The sequence below is a fragment of the Salmo trutta genome, chromosome 25 (assembly GCF_901001165.1).
Source record: "Salmo trutta chromosome 25, fSalTru1.1, whole genome shotgun sequence".
Classification (NCBI taxonomy): Eukaryota; Metazoa; Chordata; class Actinopteri; order Salmoniformes; family Salmonidae; genus Salmo; species Salmo trutta.
In genome coordinates, this window is record NC_042981.1 from 45,991,456 (window position 1) to 46,009,284 (window position 17,829).

Below are 17,829 nucleotides of genomic sequence, written 5' to 3' on the forward strand. Positions count from 1 at the left end.
CTTATCCAAAAGCTAATTGGAGTCAGGAGTCAGCTAACCTGGAGTCCAATCAATGAGACATTGGTTAGAGCTGCCTTGCCCTATAAAAAAACTCACAAAATTTGAGTTTGCTATTCACAAGAAGCATTGCCTGATGTGAACCATGCCTCGGACAAAAGAGATCACAGAAGACCTAAGGTTAAGAATTGTTGACTTGCATAAAGCTGGAAAGGGTTACAAAAGTATCTCTAAAAGCATTGATGTTCATCAGTCCATGGTAAGACAAATTGTCTATAAATGGAGAAAGTTCAGCACTGTTGCTACTCTCCCTAGGAGTGGCCGTCCTGCAAAGATGACTGCAAGAGCACAGTGCAGAATGCTCAAAGAGGTTAAGAAGAATCTTAGAGTGTCAGCTAAAGACTTACAGAAATCTCTGGAACATGCTAACATTTCTGTTGATGAGTCTACGATACGTAAAACACTAAACAAGAATGGTGTTCATGGGAGGACACCACGGAAGAAGCCACTGTTGTCCAAAAAAAACATTGCTACACGTCTGAAGTTTGCAAAAGTGCACCTGGATGTTCCACAGCGCTACTAGCAAAATATTTTGTGGACAGACGAAACTACAGCTGAGTTGTTTGGAAGGAACACACAACACTATGTCTGGAGAAAAAATGGCACAGCACACCAACATCAAAACCTCATCCCAACTGTAAAGGATGATGGAGGGAGCGTCATGGTTTGGGGCTGCTTTGCTGCCTCAGGGCCTGGACAGCTTGCTATCATCAACGGAAAAATTAATTCCCAAGTTTATCAAGACATTTTGCAGGAGACTGTTAGGCTATCTGTCTGCCAATTGAAGCTCAACAGAAGTTGGGTGATGCAACAGGACAAGGACCCAAAACACAGAAGTAAATCAACAACAGAATGGCATCAACAGAAGAAAATACGCCTTCTGGAGTGGGTCCAGTCAGAGTCCTGACCTCAACCTGATTGAGATGCTGTGGCATGACCTCAAGAGAGCAGTTCACACCAGACATCCCAAGAATATTGCTGAAACTGAAACAGTTTTGTAAAGAGGAACGGTCCAAAATTCCTCCTGACCGTTGTGCAGGTCTGATCCGCAACTACAGAAAACATTTGGTTGAGGTTATTGCTGCCAAAGAAGGGTTAACCAGTTATTAAATCCAAGGGCTCACATACTTTTCCCCCCTGCACTGTGAATGTTTACACGGTGTGTTCAATAAAGACATGAAAACATATAATTGTTTGTGTGTTATTAGTTTAAGCAGACTGTGTTTGTCTGTTGTTGTGAGTTAGATAAAGATCAGATCAAATTTTATAACCAATTTATGCAGAAATCCAGGTATTTCCAAAGGGTTCACATAATTTTTCTTGCCACTGTATATGCAGTTTGCTGCCTAGTGATTCCAACATTGTAACTCTGCTGTGAAAACTTGTCAACAATGTTTTGTTTCCAAGTGCTACTGAATAAGCTAAACTGAAATACATCAATTGCACATGATACACATCATTATTCTAGTCTAGTCTATCAATCCATTCCAAATCTTTAAACTATACAGGACACAGGGGTGGCAGAAGAATTGCTAGGACTGGGCCTGAAGAACACAATAATTTGCCTCTAATTACTTGTGTTTGCGGCGGACCTTAGCCTGTTCAAAGTGAGTCGCTGCTGTTGGGAAGTCAAAAAAAGCTACTCCTTGGAGTAGCTTGCGATGCGCATCAGCCTTGTTACTTTGTCCTCAAGAAGGCACAATCTTGAGGCCGTCTTTACTAAGTTTTGGAGAACGAATCCCCTTTCGGCAGGAACACTGGAAACAGGGATAATCAACACAATCTTCACCAATTTTGCCTTGTCAGGGTACACTTAGCTGAAGTCTCTTATGAGGACCTTGCGTCTTTTGCGTGAGTAAAAATAGAAACACACATTAATTTCCAAGCAGCTTCAGAATTTATTAGCCTATGAAGTATTTTTGCCTTTGAAGTTGGAGCATATCAACTGGTATTTCCATCATTGAATAAAAAGCATTCATTTGCAATGGATTTGTTTTCTTCTCCTGGACAATTTTCCAGAAACAATTGTATTTATCGGCTTTTCCTTTCTTTTTTTTTTAAAGCTGGCATTTACCGGCTAATGGAAACTTTGATTCTTTCTAACAAAGAATCTACATATATTTCAGGATGTTATGTATCCCTGGAAATAATCAGAATTCATGTCAGCATAACAATTTTGAAAACATAGCTTGTCAAAAAAAGTGCTCTCTTGGCACAACTTATCCTGGGAATGGGGTTAATTGAGCATACGGACCGGGTAAGCATAGGGACACATTTGTGTATAGTTTCCTAGAAACAAGGGGTGGCTCAACAAACCCTTTGGCGCTACTTACCTGACTCTCCCCTACCTATCCAGCAACTCTATTACTGGTGTTATCTTTCTATTATTCTATCTCTGAGTGTTTAAAATAATTAATAAGGGCCTGTAAGTAACCATTTCACTGTTAGTCTACACCTGTTGTTTACCAAGCATGTGTCAAATACAATTTGATTTATATAGCAGCTAGTCAGTGTGAGGTCCATAATGGACAGCGGTGCTTAGTCCCATCACTATAAACACGTCAACATGCTATGTGAGCTGTGGATCAAATAGTGTCTGCACTTTGACATCCTTCAACTCCCCTCTAGGTTCTGCATGGCACTGGGAGACTACACACACAAAAAGGTACGGGTTTAAGATGAGGAGTGGGTGTCCATCTTGTCTGTCAGCCCTCCACACCTGCCCAGACAATGATCTCAGCTAGCTCACTTCTCTGTGGGGGGTCAGGACACCAAACACAAACGGAGGCTTTCAATTCATCCTCTATGAAGCTTCCAAGCCAACAATACCTTGACAGTTGAAAAATAAACTACCCACAGTATATTATCGGTGCTCATAGTCCCTGGTGCCACCTTGTTCTGGTCAGCTACCAAATAAGAAAAAGAGCTGTCTGTCTTCTTACTCATCAGAGAAGCCCAGAGGATCCGTGTGTTTAGGTGCATTTGTGTGTTCTGGGGGGTGAAACATTTCACTGCCTTGACTGAAATATGAGCAGCGGTGAGAGGGTGAAAGCAATGAGTGTGTGTGTGTGTGTGTGTCTTACACTCAAACTTACAAGAGAAAAAGACAGACGGTCGGCTCCATCTTCAACTCTTGCTTTCAAGTCCCCACCTGGAAAGCCCCCCTGCCCCCGACCACATCAAAGTCTCTCTAAGAGACATTTCTGGGCAAACTCACCTCTGTGTTACCCCAGGGGTGAATCTGGCTCACTCTTTTAACATATCTGCCCTGTTGTTGTTTCTAACTATGTTTCCCATCAATCCCAATCCCCATCTGTCATCTCTGATAGTGGAGGTGTGAGGCTAAGGTGGCTCCATAACACCCTTTACCGTAAATGGAGGGAGGGAATCATCTTTTCTATTCAAGCCAGAAGGGGTTACTTACTTCTGAGGCAGCTGCTATGCTATTGATGTACAGGGCCGTAAACCTGAGAATACAATCAAATGGTTGTGAAAGAGGGAGTAAGGGGGGGGGGGCTAGGCTTCTTTTTTAACTGCAGGCTTCAGTGCTTGCTACAGCGCCTCAGGCACATAGGTGCTGAAATATATTAGGTGTGTGTGTGTGTGTGCGTGTTGCTTCATATTGTCTATCTTCTCACCTCTGATTCGTTACAGCAGAACACATCGGATGCTCTATAGAATTCGGGATCCAGGTCTGGAATGGCTGGCGCTGGGTTGAAAATGGTCTTCACTGTAAGACATAGGAAACTATCTAAATTGACCACACTCAAATGGTAAAGTACATATCAGGTAAATGCTACCAGAGAGCAATCCATTCCACTACAGAGTGCTGGAACAACCAAACAATTTCATTGACTGAGTGAGATAAAATGGGATGAGAGAAAGCTGGTGTTTATGGAAATATGTTGGTAGAGAAAAAGCTTACCACACACACGACAAAATCAGAATGACATAATTTGGTCATTGGAAACTGGTTTCCTGGTTGTAAAGACTTCAGATAACAAGATTACAACCTGGTAAAGACTTATCTTTTAATTATGACTTTTGGGAAACATATTTTGTCTGTTACCTAGTCAGAGAACCAGTACGTATTTTTTCTGTTTGCTAAAACGACAAAAAAAAAATCCCTTTTACGATCAGTCTACAAGTTAAGCATTTCCTGCAGGGAAATTTCCTAACCTATGTGACAATTAGTGTCAATCTGAGTTTAGCATACTAAATAGTAAGTATAAAGCTATATATATATATATATATATATATATATATATATATATATATATATATATATATATATATATATACATATACATACATACATACATACATACATACATACATATATATACATTCAGATATACACTGAGTGTACAAAACACCTGCTCTTTCCATGACATAAACTGACCAGGTGGACAGACATTCTCCTTTAAATGCTCTGATACAGAGCAGAATTCATAGTTCCTTCAATGATGGCAAGTCGTCCAGGTCGTAACAGGACCCATGTTGTCCAAAAATATAACTCAAGTTTGCCAAAAAGCACAGAAGCACCTGGATGATCATCAAGACTCCTGAAAGAATCTCTATGGACAGATGATTCAAAATGTTACCTTTTTGGGCAACATGGGTCCTGTTATGTCTGGGAGAAACCAAACACTGCATTCCACAGTAAGAACCGCATACCAATGGTCAAGCATGGTGATGGTAGTGTGATGGTTTGGGGATGCTTTGCTGCCTCACGACCTGGACGACTTGCCATCATTGAAGGAACCATGAATTCTGCTCTGTATTAGAGAATTCTAAATCCACCCGTGAGATGAAGCTGAAGTGCAGCTGTATCATGCAGCAAGACAATGATACAAAACACACCAGCAAGTCTACATCAGAATGCTGAAAAGCAACACATTTAAAGCTCTGGAATAACCTAAACCTGACTGAGATGTTGTGGTAGGACCTGAAATGAGCTGTAAATGCTTGAAACCCCACAAATGGATATGAGAGACTGATCAACAATTACAGGAATCATTTGGTTGTAGTCATTGCAGCTAAAGGTGGCACAACCAGTTATTGCGTGTTAAATTAAAAAAATATATTTAACCTTTATTTAACTAGGCAAGTCAGTTAAGAACAAATGCTTATTTAAAATGACGGCCTATCTCGGCCAAACCCGGATGACGCTGGGCCAATTGTGTGCCGCCCTATGGGACTCCCAATGACAGCCGGATGTGATACAGCCTGGATTCGAACCAGGGACTGTAGTGATACCTCTTGCACTGAGATGCAGTGCCTTAGAACGCTGCGCCACTCGGGAGCCAAAAAAGGGGGCAATTCATTTTTCACACAGGGGCATTGGGTGTTGCATAACTTTGTTTATTAAATACATGACAAAAGTATCAATATGTTGTGTCACTTGTTCACTCAGGTTCCCTTTATCTAGTATTAGGTTGAAGATCTGATAACATTCAGTGTCTAAAATATGCAAAAATAGAGAAAATCAGAAAGGTGGCAAAAAATGTTCATGGAACTGTATGTGTTGTATCTCTCTGTACACAGTGCATATTTATGAAGCTTAACCCTGCATGTTTTTATCCAACATCATGTTATTCTGTGTATGTACGGATGAGCCCTATGAAAAGTATGTGTGTATGGATGTACATACAGTTGAAGTCGGAAGTTTACATACACCTTAGCCAAATACATTTAAACTCAGTTTTTCACAATTCCTGACATTTAATCCTAGTAAAAATTCCTTGTCTTAGGTCAGTTAGGATCACCAATTTATTTTAAGAATGTGACATGTCAGAATAATAATAGAGAGAATGATTTATTTCAGCTTTTATTTATTTTATCACATTCCCAGTGGGTCAGAAGTTTACATGCACTCCGTTAGAATTTCGTAGCATTGCCTTTAAATTGTTTAACTTGGGTCAAACGTTTCGGGTAGCCTTCCACAAGCTTCCCACAATAAGTTGGGTGCATTTTGGCCCATTCCTCCTGACAGAGCTGGTGTAACTGAGTCAGGTTTGTAGGCCTCCTTGCTCGCACACGCTTTTTCAGTTCTGCCCACAAATTTTCTGTTGGATTGAGGTCAGGGCTTTGTGATGGCCACTCCAATACCATGACTGTGTTGTCCTTAAGCCATAACTTTGGAAGTATGCTTGGGGTCATTGTCCATTTGGAAGACCCATTTGCGACCAAGCTTTAACTTCCTGACTGATGTCTTGAGATGTTGCTTCAATATATCTACATCATTTTCCTACCTCATGATGCCATCTATTTTGTGAAGTGCACCAGTCCCTCCTGCAGCAAAGCACCCCCACAACATGATGCTGCCACCCCCGTGCTTCATGGTCGGGATGGTGTTCTTCGGCTTGCAAGCGTACCCCTTTTTCCTCCAAACATAACGATGGTCATTATGGCCAAACAGTTCTATTTTTGTTTCATCAGACCAGAGGACATTTCTCCAAAAAGTACAATCTTTGTCCCCATGTGCAGTTGCAAACCGTAGTCTGGCTTTTTATGGCGGTTTTAGAGCAGTGGCTTCTTCCTTGCTGAGCGGCCTTTCAGGTTATGTCGATATACGACTTGTTTTACTGTGGATATAGATACTTTTGTACCTGTTTCCTCCAGCATCTTCACAAGGTCCTTTGCTGTTGTTCTGGGATTGATTTGCACTTTTCACACCAAAGTACGTTCATCTCTAGGAGACAGAATGCGTCTCCTTCCTGAGCGGTATGACAGCTGCGTGGTCCCATGGTGTTTATACTTGCATACTATTGTTTGTACAGATGAACGTGGTACCTTCAGGAGTTTGGAAATTGCTCCCAAGGATGAACCAGACTTGTGGAGGTCTACATTTTTTTTCTGAGGTCTTGGCTGATTTCTTTTGATTTTTCCATGATGTCAAGCAAAGAGGCACTGTGTTTGAAGGTAGGCCTTGAAATACATCCACAGGTATACATCCAATTGACTCAAATGATGTCAATTAGCCTATCAGAAGCTTCTAAAGCAATGACATAATTTTATGGAATTTTCCAAGCTGTTTAAAGGCACAGTCAACTTAGTGTATGTAAACTTCTGACCCACTGGAATTGTGATACAGTGAATTATAAGTGAAATAATCTTTCTGTAAACAATTGTTTGAAAAATGACTTATGTCATGAACAAAGTAGATGTCCTAACCAACTTGCCAAAACTATAGTTTGTTAATAAGAAATTTGTGGAGTGGTTGAAAAACTTGTTTTAATGACTCCAACCTAAGTGTATGTAAACTTCTGACTGATTTTATCTCAGATTTTATTTAAGCTAAAGCCATTGTGTATTCCTGCATCTGTGAAATAAAACCCTGTTTTGTGTGTGTGTGTGATTGTGTGTGTGTGTGTGTGGGCATGTGTAAGTGAGCAGCTGCGTGGGTTTGCGCAGGGCTTTGGCCACCTGGCGCTCTGAGGTGGATGCTAGGGCCTCTTTCGAGTAAAAGTGGAAACAGTGCGTCACACACACGCGTACACACACGCAGACAACACGTCAAACTCAGCTTACACAACCTCTGCTTGGATGATACAGATCACACCTTCCTTCCACTTTCCAAGAGAGAAAAGCGGTTTCTGATATGATACATTTCAAATAAACCCCTCTCTTTCCTCTCGCTCTCTCAATATCTGCCCCTTCACTTTCACAGCTAGTTTCAATTTACCCTCATCCTTCTCTCTGTAAACTCTCTCAGCTCACTTTTTCTTCATTCTCTCCACCAGTCTTTATCCCCCTCTCTCTTTATTGTATCTCCTCTTTCTAGACTTCATCTCTCTCTCAAATACTGTACCCTGGCTACTTGTTCTCTAATTCCTCCCACTCTCTCATGTCACTCTTCCTTCGTCTATCTCTCTCTCTCTCTCTTTTTCTGTTTATATCTATCTAATGCAGTGTAAACTAAAGAGACGCAGCCAGTTGAGGTGTAAGGACAGCGCTATCACCCTCTTCCTCTTACCCCCCCCGCCCTATCTTGAGGCCCATCTGCCATCTGTGGTGACACCACATGTCCGTGTATGTTTACATCGATCACGTGACCAGGAAGGATGGTTCAACCCCAGTCCAGAGCAATGCTGGTGAATAAGTTACAGTGCAGGAAACTGCACATACAAACATGTGGCCACTGCACTTGCCAGTAAAGCAGGGTTGGGGTCAATTCTATTTTAATTCACACAAATCAAGGTCACTATAGTAACAAATACTGGTATTAATGGACCTAGACAAATCAAATCAGGAAGTAAAATTAAATTCCAATTCCAATATTGCGCATGGAAGAGCTAATAGGAAAATTGGCATTGACATTTCACTTCCCGAATTGACCGAATTCAATTAACTTCCTGAATTCACTTTACTTCCTGAATTGACCCCAACCCTGAAGTGCAGTCCAGTGCTAACGTCACAGTCTGTCATAACCATAATAACACAATGACTCGACCCAAAGCTATATGCAACTGCCAGACATAGGTGTTAAAATACTCAGACATTAGCTAATAGTCATCAGTCAGCTCACTACCATTTTTCCCTCCAGGTGTTTTGGGGAACAGCTGTAGTAGATGTGTAGTACTGTAGAGCGAGAGTAGGTTAGAGCCACATCTGTTATGGCAGATGTGGTAACATCTGAGTCATGTCTGGAGGTGTTGTGAGTCTAGGTGTGCGTTCCAAATGGCACTGTACGATCCAAATGGCACCCTATTACCTATGGGCCTTGGTCAAAAGTAGTGCACTATATAGGGAATAGGATCCCATTTTCGACGCAACGTCTTTTGGTCCGTCAGGTCGGCTGAGCTGCTTGCATTTATAATTGCCATCCTCCGATATACTTGCGTGTGTTTATGTATGCATGCATGCGCGCGCACACACACACACAGACCAAAGTTTTTCTCTTGAGGACTATCTGGATGAGAGACAGAAATGTAGGGAGGGAGAAAGTGATAGAGAAAGAAAAAGAAAGGCAGGGGTTTAGAAGAGGCAGAAGGAGAAAAGTAAAGAGAGGAGGAGGCTGAAAGAGAGAAATAACAAGTAGGAGAGATAGAAAGTAAGAGAGAGATATATGGAAAAGGTCAAGAGAGGGTGAGGCAAGCAGTCTCGCACAAACACACAGATGGATGAGTCACCGGAGAGCGTTTGGAGAGTGTTTAAGAGGCTCTAATTGCATCTGGTGAGAAAATATCAAAGCTACCTCTTGAACAGAGAGCAAAAAGAAAGAGGGACAGAAAAGGGAGAAAGTGAGAGAGAAAGAGACTGAGCGAGAGAGAGAGAGAAAGAGGGATTTGGATGGACGCATTACCACTTACAGGTTCAAATAATTACCCTCTCCTTGCTAACGAGGTAGAGTGAAAGGATAGAAAGAAAGAGATGGAGAATAAACAACATATTCATTAGTTGGGAAGAATTATACACAGTCTAAAAAATAAATCAATAATTCAGTATATGAAAAAACATGTAAAGTGTTGGTGCCATGTTTCATGAGCTGAAATAAAAGATCCCAGAAATGTTCCATATGCACAAAAAAGCGTATTTCTCTCAAATTTGTGCACACATTTATTTATATCCCTTTTAGTGATCATTTCTCCTTTGCCAAGATAATCTATCCACCTGACAGATGTGGCATATCAAGAAACTGATTAAACAGCATGATCATTAAACAGGTGAACCTTGTGCTGGTGACAATAAAAGGCCACTCTAAAATGTGAGGGACCGGCTCGATTCGGTCTTATGTATCAAAGTTTGAAATTGTATTTTTTTTTATACATTCGATAAAAGTAGAGACTGAAACTGGCCATATTCAACGGGTGTTGAGCGTTCGTAAATTCGTTAGTTATTCTGCGCTCTCGGAGTAGATAGCCAGAGCGAATTTACCAGCTACGTCTATCAACAGTTGTTGCAGTGACATCATGAAAATGCTATTGAAATGGTGACTGCATAGTGGAGTCTTTTGTTTAGACATGTAGCTAGCTAGCTAGCTAAACAATGAACCATAATCCCAACTCATAACTTTACTACCCTGCATAAATCTGCAGGTAGCTAACCAACCAGGTTCAATGTTAGCTAGCTAGCTAACATTAGGCTATAATTAGCAGTGTAAATGGCTCTGACATACAAATAATATTACTAAAGTACACAGATCATACACATAATGTTAGCTAGTGAGCAAGCCAGCTAACGTTAGCCAGCTAGCTAACAGTACACTAACTTGAAATTAAAATTAGTTTCTGACAAAATTAGAAACGTGTAATATCTGAAAATGTTGCTAGCTAGACTATCTTACCCGTATACATGGATGCCATGGTTGCCCTTAGCTTGAAGATGTAATCCGGAGACAGGTGTTTTATACCAAAGCCTGCATATTTGCAATCAAACGCCAGACCTTTCTCCATCTCCTTAGCTATCATACTCTAATTCCACTGGGCCTTCCACTGATTTCAAGACGTGGTCCTTCAGAAGTTGAGAGCAACACTTTTGCAGTTCTACTACATCACATCTTTCAAAAAAGCCACATTAGAAAGGATTACCTACACATACTGACCAGCTCATGTTATAGACAGAAGCGTGCTACACGGCAGACCAATCCAAACTCATCTCTCGGCATATCCAGCCCATCCATCATCTCAGCCAATCGTGGCTAGCGGGAATGTTCCTGTCTTTGTCCGTGGCTAAACCAACTAGGCTCGTAATTTAACAATTTTATTCGTATTTACAGATGGCATACAAGTTTGTTATTAAGGCACATGAAAGTTCACATGTTCCACAAGGCAGTTCTGCCAAAAAACGCTTTTTGATTTAAAAAGAAAAGTTTACGTTCAAATGACTCTCCTGTGAAGTAGTGACACGCGACATGCGCCTAGTTTCCTGAAACAAATCACAAATGTGCAGTTTTGTCACACAACAGAATGCTACAGATAAGGGAGCGTGCACTTCACATGCTGACTGCAGGAATGTTTGCCAGAGCTGTTGCCAGAGAATTTAACTTCTCTACCATAATCCACATCCAGCTTCTTCACCTGCGGGATCGTTTGAGCATTTCTGTCTGTAATAAAGCCCTTTTGTGGGGAAAAACTCACTCTGATTGGCTGGGCCTGGCTCCCCAGTGGGTGGGCCTGGCTCCCCAGTGGGTTGGACCATGCCCTCTCCAGGCCCACCCATGGCTGCGCCCCTGCCCAGTCATGTTAAGTCCATAGATTAGGGCCTAATTTATTTATTTCAATTGACTGATTTCCTTATTTGAACTGTAACATTGAAATTGTTGCATGTTACGTTTATATTTTTGTTCAGTATATATATATACAGTAAAAATACATTTACCATATAATATAACAAATATCTTAAAAAGTATTTCAAAGTTTGAAGTATTCTTCCAGTGACTCTATGTGACGCAACACCAAGTGTACAGCATGAAAAAGCAACAGTACAGTACCTCAATCCTGGAGAGTTATTTCTACGAATCTGTTTCTTTTTCATCCTTAAGGAAAACCTCCCGAGGTGTCATTTGCGTAGGCCTGGCAGCAGCGAGCCCCGTCACCTGACGATCCAATCGCGTCATTAGCCCCCAGGCCAAACCATTGACACCGCACCCCTTCCGGGGGCTGACATTCACGTAATCTGCTTGTGCTGCTATCGTCGCTATCACATCAAATTGTCTCTTTTCTCTCCACGCAGGGATGCCTATTAGCGCCTTGGCAGAGGGAGTTGATAATCCATGCCAGGGTATATGATATCAGAGGTGGTACGTCAGAGATGGCGCGCGATGCCATCTGGGTTGCCCAGATTGCCCATCTGTGGGCAATGAGGTGGGCGAGAGCCCATTAAGACATGCTTTGGAAGTGTATGGTGGTAACTAATAACGGGCCCCGACACCAGGGCCGGATGTCCCCGTATGTCCCAACTCCACAGATGTGAGACACCGATGCGGTCCAATAATAGACTGGGGTGCTAATGATGATAGAGCTCCGTCGCCTAGTTATTCCCATTGGAGGTGTGGTGCTTTATTTACCTGGAGCTGCCATTCTTTTGGGTGGGGAAGTTTATTGATGAAGTGGTATACTGTACCTTGAAAAACACACACGCCACATGCATGCACACACCCAGCTTGCGAAACACACACTCATAGATAAAGACTGATACAGACTCAGCGAGGTAACGCACCCCTTTTAAGTTTTGAGGGCGATAACATATCGCAGAGAAATCAGTGGCAGCTGCATTTACCAAGGACCACCGCTCAGTTTATGAACACCGACTTGGCAAAACTATAGTTTGTTAACAAGAAATTTGTGGAGTGGTTGGAAAATTTGTTTTAATGACTCCAACCTAAGTGTATGTAAACTTCCGAATTCAACTGTATATTGTATGCTCAAAACATTTGGGAAATTATATTATTTCAAACTAATACAATTGCTCAGAGAAAGAGATTTTGTTTAACCTCTACGGGACCCCTTCCCGTTCTCATCCCGGTAACAGGATTGCTTGACAAGATAGCAAAAATCTAATAATTTCAATTTCTCAAACAATCAACTATTTTACACCATTTGAAAGATAAACATCTCCTTAATCCAACCACGTTGTCCGATTTCAAAGAGGCTTTACGGCAAAAGCATAAAGTTAGATTATGTTAGGACAGTACATTGACAAAACATTACACACAGCTATTTTCAATGCAAAGACAGGCGTCACCAAAAGCAGAAAACCAGCTAAAATGATGCACTAATCTTTGACAATCTTCATCAGATGACACTCCTAGGACATTATGTTAGACAATACATGCATTTTTTGTTCTATCAAGTTCATATTTATATCCAAAAACAGAATTTTACAATGGCGGTGATGTTCAGAAAACTGCCGGTGAATCTGCGCTACAATTTACAAAATTACTATTCGAAAACATTGGTAAAATATAATATTGTCATTCAAAGAACTTTAGATTAACATCTCGTGAATGCAACCGCATTGCCAGATTTCAAAATAACTTTACTGGGAAATCACACTTTGCAATAAATGAGGTACTATGCTCAGAAAAATAGGCTAGGCGATACAGACTAGCGCCATCTTGGAACCATCTAAAATCAAATATACTATTGTAAATATTCCCTTACCTTTGATTATCTTCATCAGAAGGCACTTCCAGGAATCCCAGGTCCACAACAAATGTTGTTTTGTTCGAAGAAGTTAGCGCGTTCCGAAGGCTACTCAAAATGTACGAAGCGCACGGGACTTGTCATCACGAATGTGCAATTTTTTTTATTTACGTTCGTTCAAACATGTCAAACGTTGTATAACATAAATCTTTAGGGCCTTTTTCAATCAGAACTTCAATAATATTCAAGGCGGACGATTGCATTGTCTTACAAAACGTTTCGGAACGAAAGAGTACCCACGGCCATGCGCATCATAGTAGTAATAGCCCTCCCCCTATGACAAACTTTCCAGGCCTCTCGTTCGGTCAGTTTTTACAGGAGAAGACTCAAACCACTTTGTAAAGACTGTTGACATCTAGTGGAAGCCTTAGGAAATGAATCCTAACTCACGGTGTGTTTCATAGGCAAAGGCTTGAAAGTGATTCCACAAATCAGATTTCCACTTCCTGTTAGGATTTGTCTCAGGGTTTTGACTGCCATATGAGTTCTGTTATACTCACAGACACCATTCAAACAGTTTTAGAAGCTTTAGAGTGTTTTCTATCCAAATCTACTAATTATATGCATATTCTCGTTTCTGGGTAAGAGTAGTAACCAGTTTAAATCGGGTACGTTTTTTATCCGGCCGTGAAAATACTGCCCCCAAGCCTCAACAGGTTTTAACAAGTAATAAAAAAATAATTAAAAAAGGTAGGGGTCAAAATTATTGACACCCCTGTTTTCAATACCTCACATTGAGGATAACGGCACTGGACCTTTTTCTAAAATGTTTTATGAGTTGGAGGGATCTTAGACCATTCCTCCATACAGAATCCTTCCAGATCCTTGGTATCCTTCATCTGTGCTTATGGACTGCCCTCTTCAATTCAAACCACAGGTTTTCAATGGGTTTCAATTCTGGAGACAGATGGCTGTTGCAAAATGTTGATTTTGTGGCCAATTAACCCTTTCTTTGTGGATTTTCATGTATGCTTGGGGTTATTATCTTGCTGGAAGATCCGATTGTGGACAGGTTTTTGGCAAAAATATTCTAGTACTGGGTAAAGTGTATGACGCCGTTGACCAGTGGAAGGGCGCCAGGGCGCCAGGACCAGTGGAAGCAAAATAGCCACTTAACATCAAAGATCAACCATCATATTTTACAGTAGGTATGGGGTTCTTTTCTGCTCATGCATTCTCATTTCTACTCCAAACCCACCACTGGTGTGCATGACCAAAGAGTTCTATTTACATTTCAACCAACAAAGGGCTGCCGTTTTACGGGATCCTAACCAACTGTGCTATTTTGAGTCCGACACGAAGTGCTTTGTCAAGACAAGGTCCAAATCCCGTCATCAGCATGAAGAAAAGATGGAGAAAAAGGGGGAGGAGGGCGGGGTGTCTTGTAAGAATTTGACGACAAGTAGGTAAACCCCTACTACCCTCTGTATTATTGGCCAACATGCAATCATTGGAAAACAAACTGGAAGATCTACGATTGTAACGCCCTGGCCATAGAGAGGGGTTTTTTGTTCTTTATTTTGGTTAGGCCAGGGTGTTACATTGGGTGGGCGTTCTATGTTCCTTTCTCTATGTGTTTGTATTTCTTTGTTTTGGGCCGTGTGTGGCTCCCAATCAGGCACAGCTGAAGCTCGTTGTTGCTGATTGGGAGTCACACATAAGGAGCATGTTTTTCCTTTGGGTTTTGTGGGTAATTGTTTCTGTTTAGTGTTTGCACCTGACAGGACTGTTTGGCTGTCGGTTTCTTGTTTTTGTGTAACGTGTTCTTTCTTTAATAAATTCCTGAAGATGAACACATCCTCCGCTGCACCTTGGTCTCATTTGAACGACAGCCGTTACAACGATTAAGACTATCCTACCAACGGGACATTAAAAACTGTAATATCTTATGTTTCATCGAGACTTTGCTGAACGACAACACAGATAATATAGAACTGGCTGGCTTCTCCGTGTTTCGGCAGGACAGAGTAGCTACATAAATAACTGTGGTGCGCGATGTCTAATATTAATGTCTAATATTAAAGAAGTCTCGAGGTATTGCTCACCTGAGGTAGAATACCTCATGATAAGCTGTAGACCACACTATCTACCAAGAGAGTTATCATCTATATTATTCGTAGCCCACAAACAGATGCTGGCACTAAGACCACACTCAACGAGCTGTATAAGGCCATAAGCAAACAAGAAAATGCTTATCCAGAAGCGGCGCTCCTAGTGGCCGGGTACTTTAATACAGGAAAACTTTAATTCATTTGACCTAATTTCTACCAGCATGTCACAAGTGCAACCAGAGGAAAAAAAACTCTAGGCCACCTTTATTCCACACACAAAGACACATACAAAGATCTCCCTCGCCCTCCATTTGGCAAATCTGACCTCTTATAAAACATACTGCTATGCCCTCAGATGAACCATCAAACAGGCAAAGATTGAATCCTACTACACCGGCTCTGACGCTCGTCAGATGTGGCAGGGCTTGAAAACTATTACGGACTACAAAGGGAAACCCAGCCGCGAGCTGCCCAGTGATGTGAGCCTACCAGATGAGCTAAATGCCTTTTATGCTCGCTTCGAGGCAAGCAACACTGAAGCATGCATGAGAGCACCAGCTGTACCGGACGACTGTGTGATCATGCTCTCCGTAGCCGATGTGAACAAGACCTTTAAACAGGTCAACATTCACAAAGCAGCGGGGCCAGACGGATTACCTGTCACATCCTGACCAGTAAAGGGGTTATTATAGTTTGGTCAGGGGGTGTTTGTTTTATGTGGTTCGGGGTTTGTTGGTATATGTGTTTTGTAGAGGGGTGTTTGTTTAGATTAGTCCGGGGTTTTTGGTTAAGTTCTATGTTGTGTATTTCTATGTCTGGTCTAGGGTGTTTAGTTCTATGTTTAGTTTATTGGGATTGGGGCCTTCAATTGGAGGCAGCTGTTTCTCGTTGCCTCTGATTGAAGGTCCTATAATTAGGGGTGTGTTTGTTATGGGAATTGTGGGAGGTTGTTTGTGCATAGCTGTGTACAGCCTGCATTACTGTTTGTCGTCCGTTTGTTTTCTTGTTTTGTTTCGTCAGTGTTCTTAATAAAGTTAAAATTAGCACTCAACCCGCAGCACCTTGGTCCACTTCCTACGACATCCGTGACATTACCAGGACGTGTACTCAAAGCATGCAAGGATTTTCAACCTCTCCCTGGCCGAGTCTATAATACCTACATGTTTCAAACAGACTACCAAAGTCCCTGTGGCCAAGAAAGCGAAGGTAACCTGCTTAAATAATTACCACCCTGTAGCACTCACGTCGGTAGCCATGAAGTGCTTTGAAAGGCTGGTCATGGCTTACATAAACACCATCATGCCAGAAACCCTAGACCCACTCCAATTTCCATACCACCCCAACAGATCCACAGATGACGCAATTTCAATCTCACTCAACACTGCCCTTTCCCACCTGGACAAAAGGAACACCTATGTGAGAATGCTGTTCATTGACTACAGCTCAGCGTTCAACACCATAGTGCCCACGAAGCTCATCACTAAGCTAAGGACCCTGGGACTAAACACCTCCCTCTGCAACTGGATCCTGGATTTCCTGACGGGCCACCCCCAGGTGGTAAGGGTAGGCAACAACACATCTGCAACAATGATCCTCAACACTGGGGCCCCTCAGTTGTGCGTGTTTAGTTCCCTCCTGTACTCCGTGTTCACCCACGACTGCGTGGTCAAGCACAACTCCAACACCATCATTAAGTATGATGACGACACAACAGTGGTAGGCCTGATCACCGACAACAATGAGACAGCCTATATGGAGGTCAGAAACCTGGCAGTGTGGTGCCAGGACAACAACCTCTCTCTCTCAATGTGAGCAAGACAAAGGAGCTGATCGTGGACTATAGGAAAAGGAGGGCCGAACACGCCCCCATTAACATCGACGTGATTTAAGTGGAGCGGTTCAAGAGATTCAAGTTCCTTGGTGTCCACATCACCAACAAACTATCATGGTACAAACACACCAAGACAAGACAACACCATCGAGAGCATCCTGACCGGTTGCATCACCGCCTGGTATGGCAACTGCTCGGCATCTGACCGTAAGGCACTACAGAGTGTAGTGTGTACGGCCCAGTACATCACTGGGGCCAAGCTTCCTGACATCCAGGACCTATATACTAGGCGGTGTCAGAGGAGGGCCCAAAAAATTGTCAAAGACTCCGGTCACCCAAGTCATAGAGTGTTCTCTCTACTACCGCACGGCAAGCGGTACTGGAGTGCCAAGTCTAGGACCAAAAGGCTCCTTAACAGCTTCTACCCCCAAGCCATAAGACTGCTGAACAACTAATCAAATGGCCACCCGGACTATTTACATTTTTTTTTTCACCTTTATTTAACCAGGTAGGCTAGTAGAGAACAAGTTCTCATTTGCAACTGCGACCTGGCCAAGATGAAGCATAGCAATTCGACACATACAACAACACAGAGTTACACATGGAATAAACAAAACATACAGTCAATAATACAGTAGAAAAAAAAGAAAAAGTCTATATACAGTGAGTGCAAATAAGGTAAGATAAGGGAGTTAAGGCAATACATAGGCCATGGTGGCGAAGTAATTACAATATAGCAATT

The 17,829-nt window shown here is 42.0% G+C and overlaps 1 protein-coding gene across 5 annotated transcripts in view; it reads right to left on the reverse strand.

Annotated features, from left to right (window-relative positions):
* Positions 1-17,829, reverse strand: part of rbks (ribokinase) — a 92,098-nt gene that overhangs the window by 16,644 nt on the left and 57,625 nt on the right. For 4 of the 5 annotated variants that reach the window (XM_029714087.1, XM_029714090.1, XM_029714086.1 and 1 more), the window contains one exon: positions 3,696-3,787. The exons of the other annotated variant lie outside the window; for it this stretch is intronic. In XM_029714087.1, coding sequence (XP_029569947.1) covers positions 3,696-3,787 — 92 coding nt within the window. The remainder of the gene's footprint in view (positions 1-3,695; positions 3,788-17,829) is intronic. 5 annotated transcript variants of the gene reach the window in all.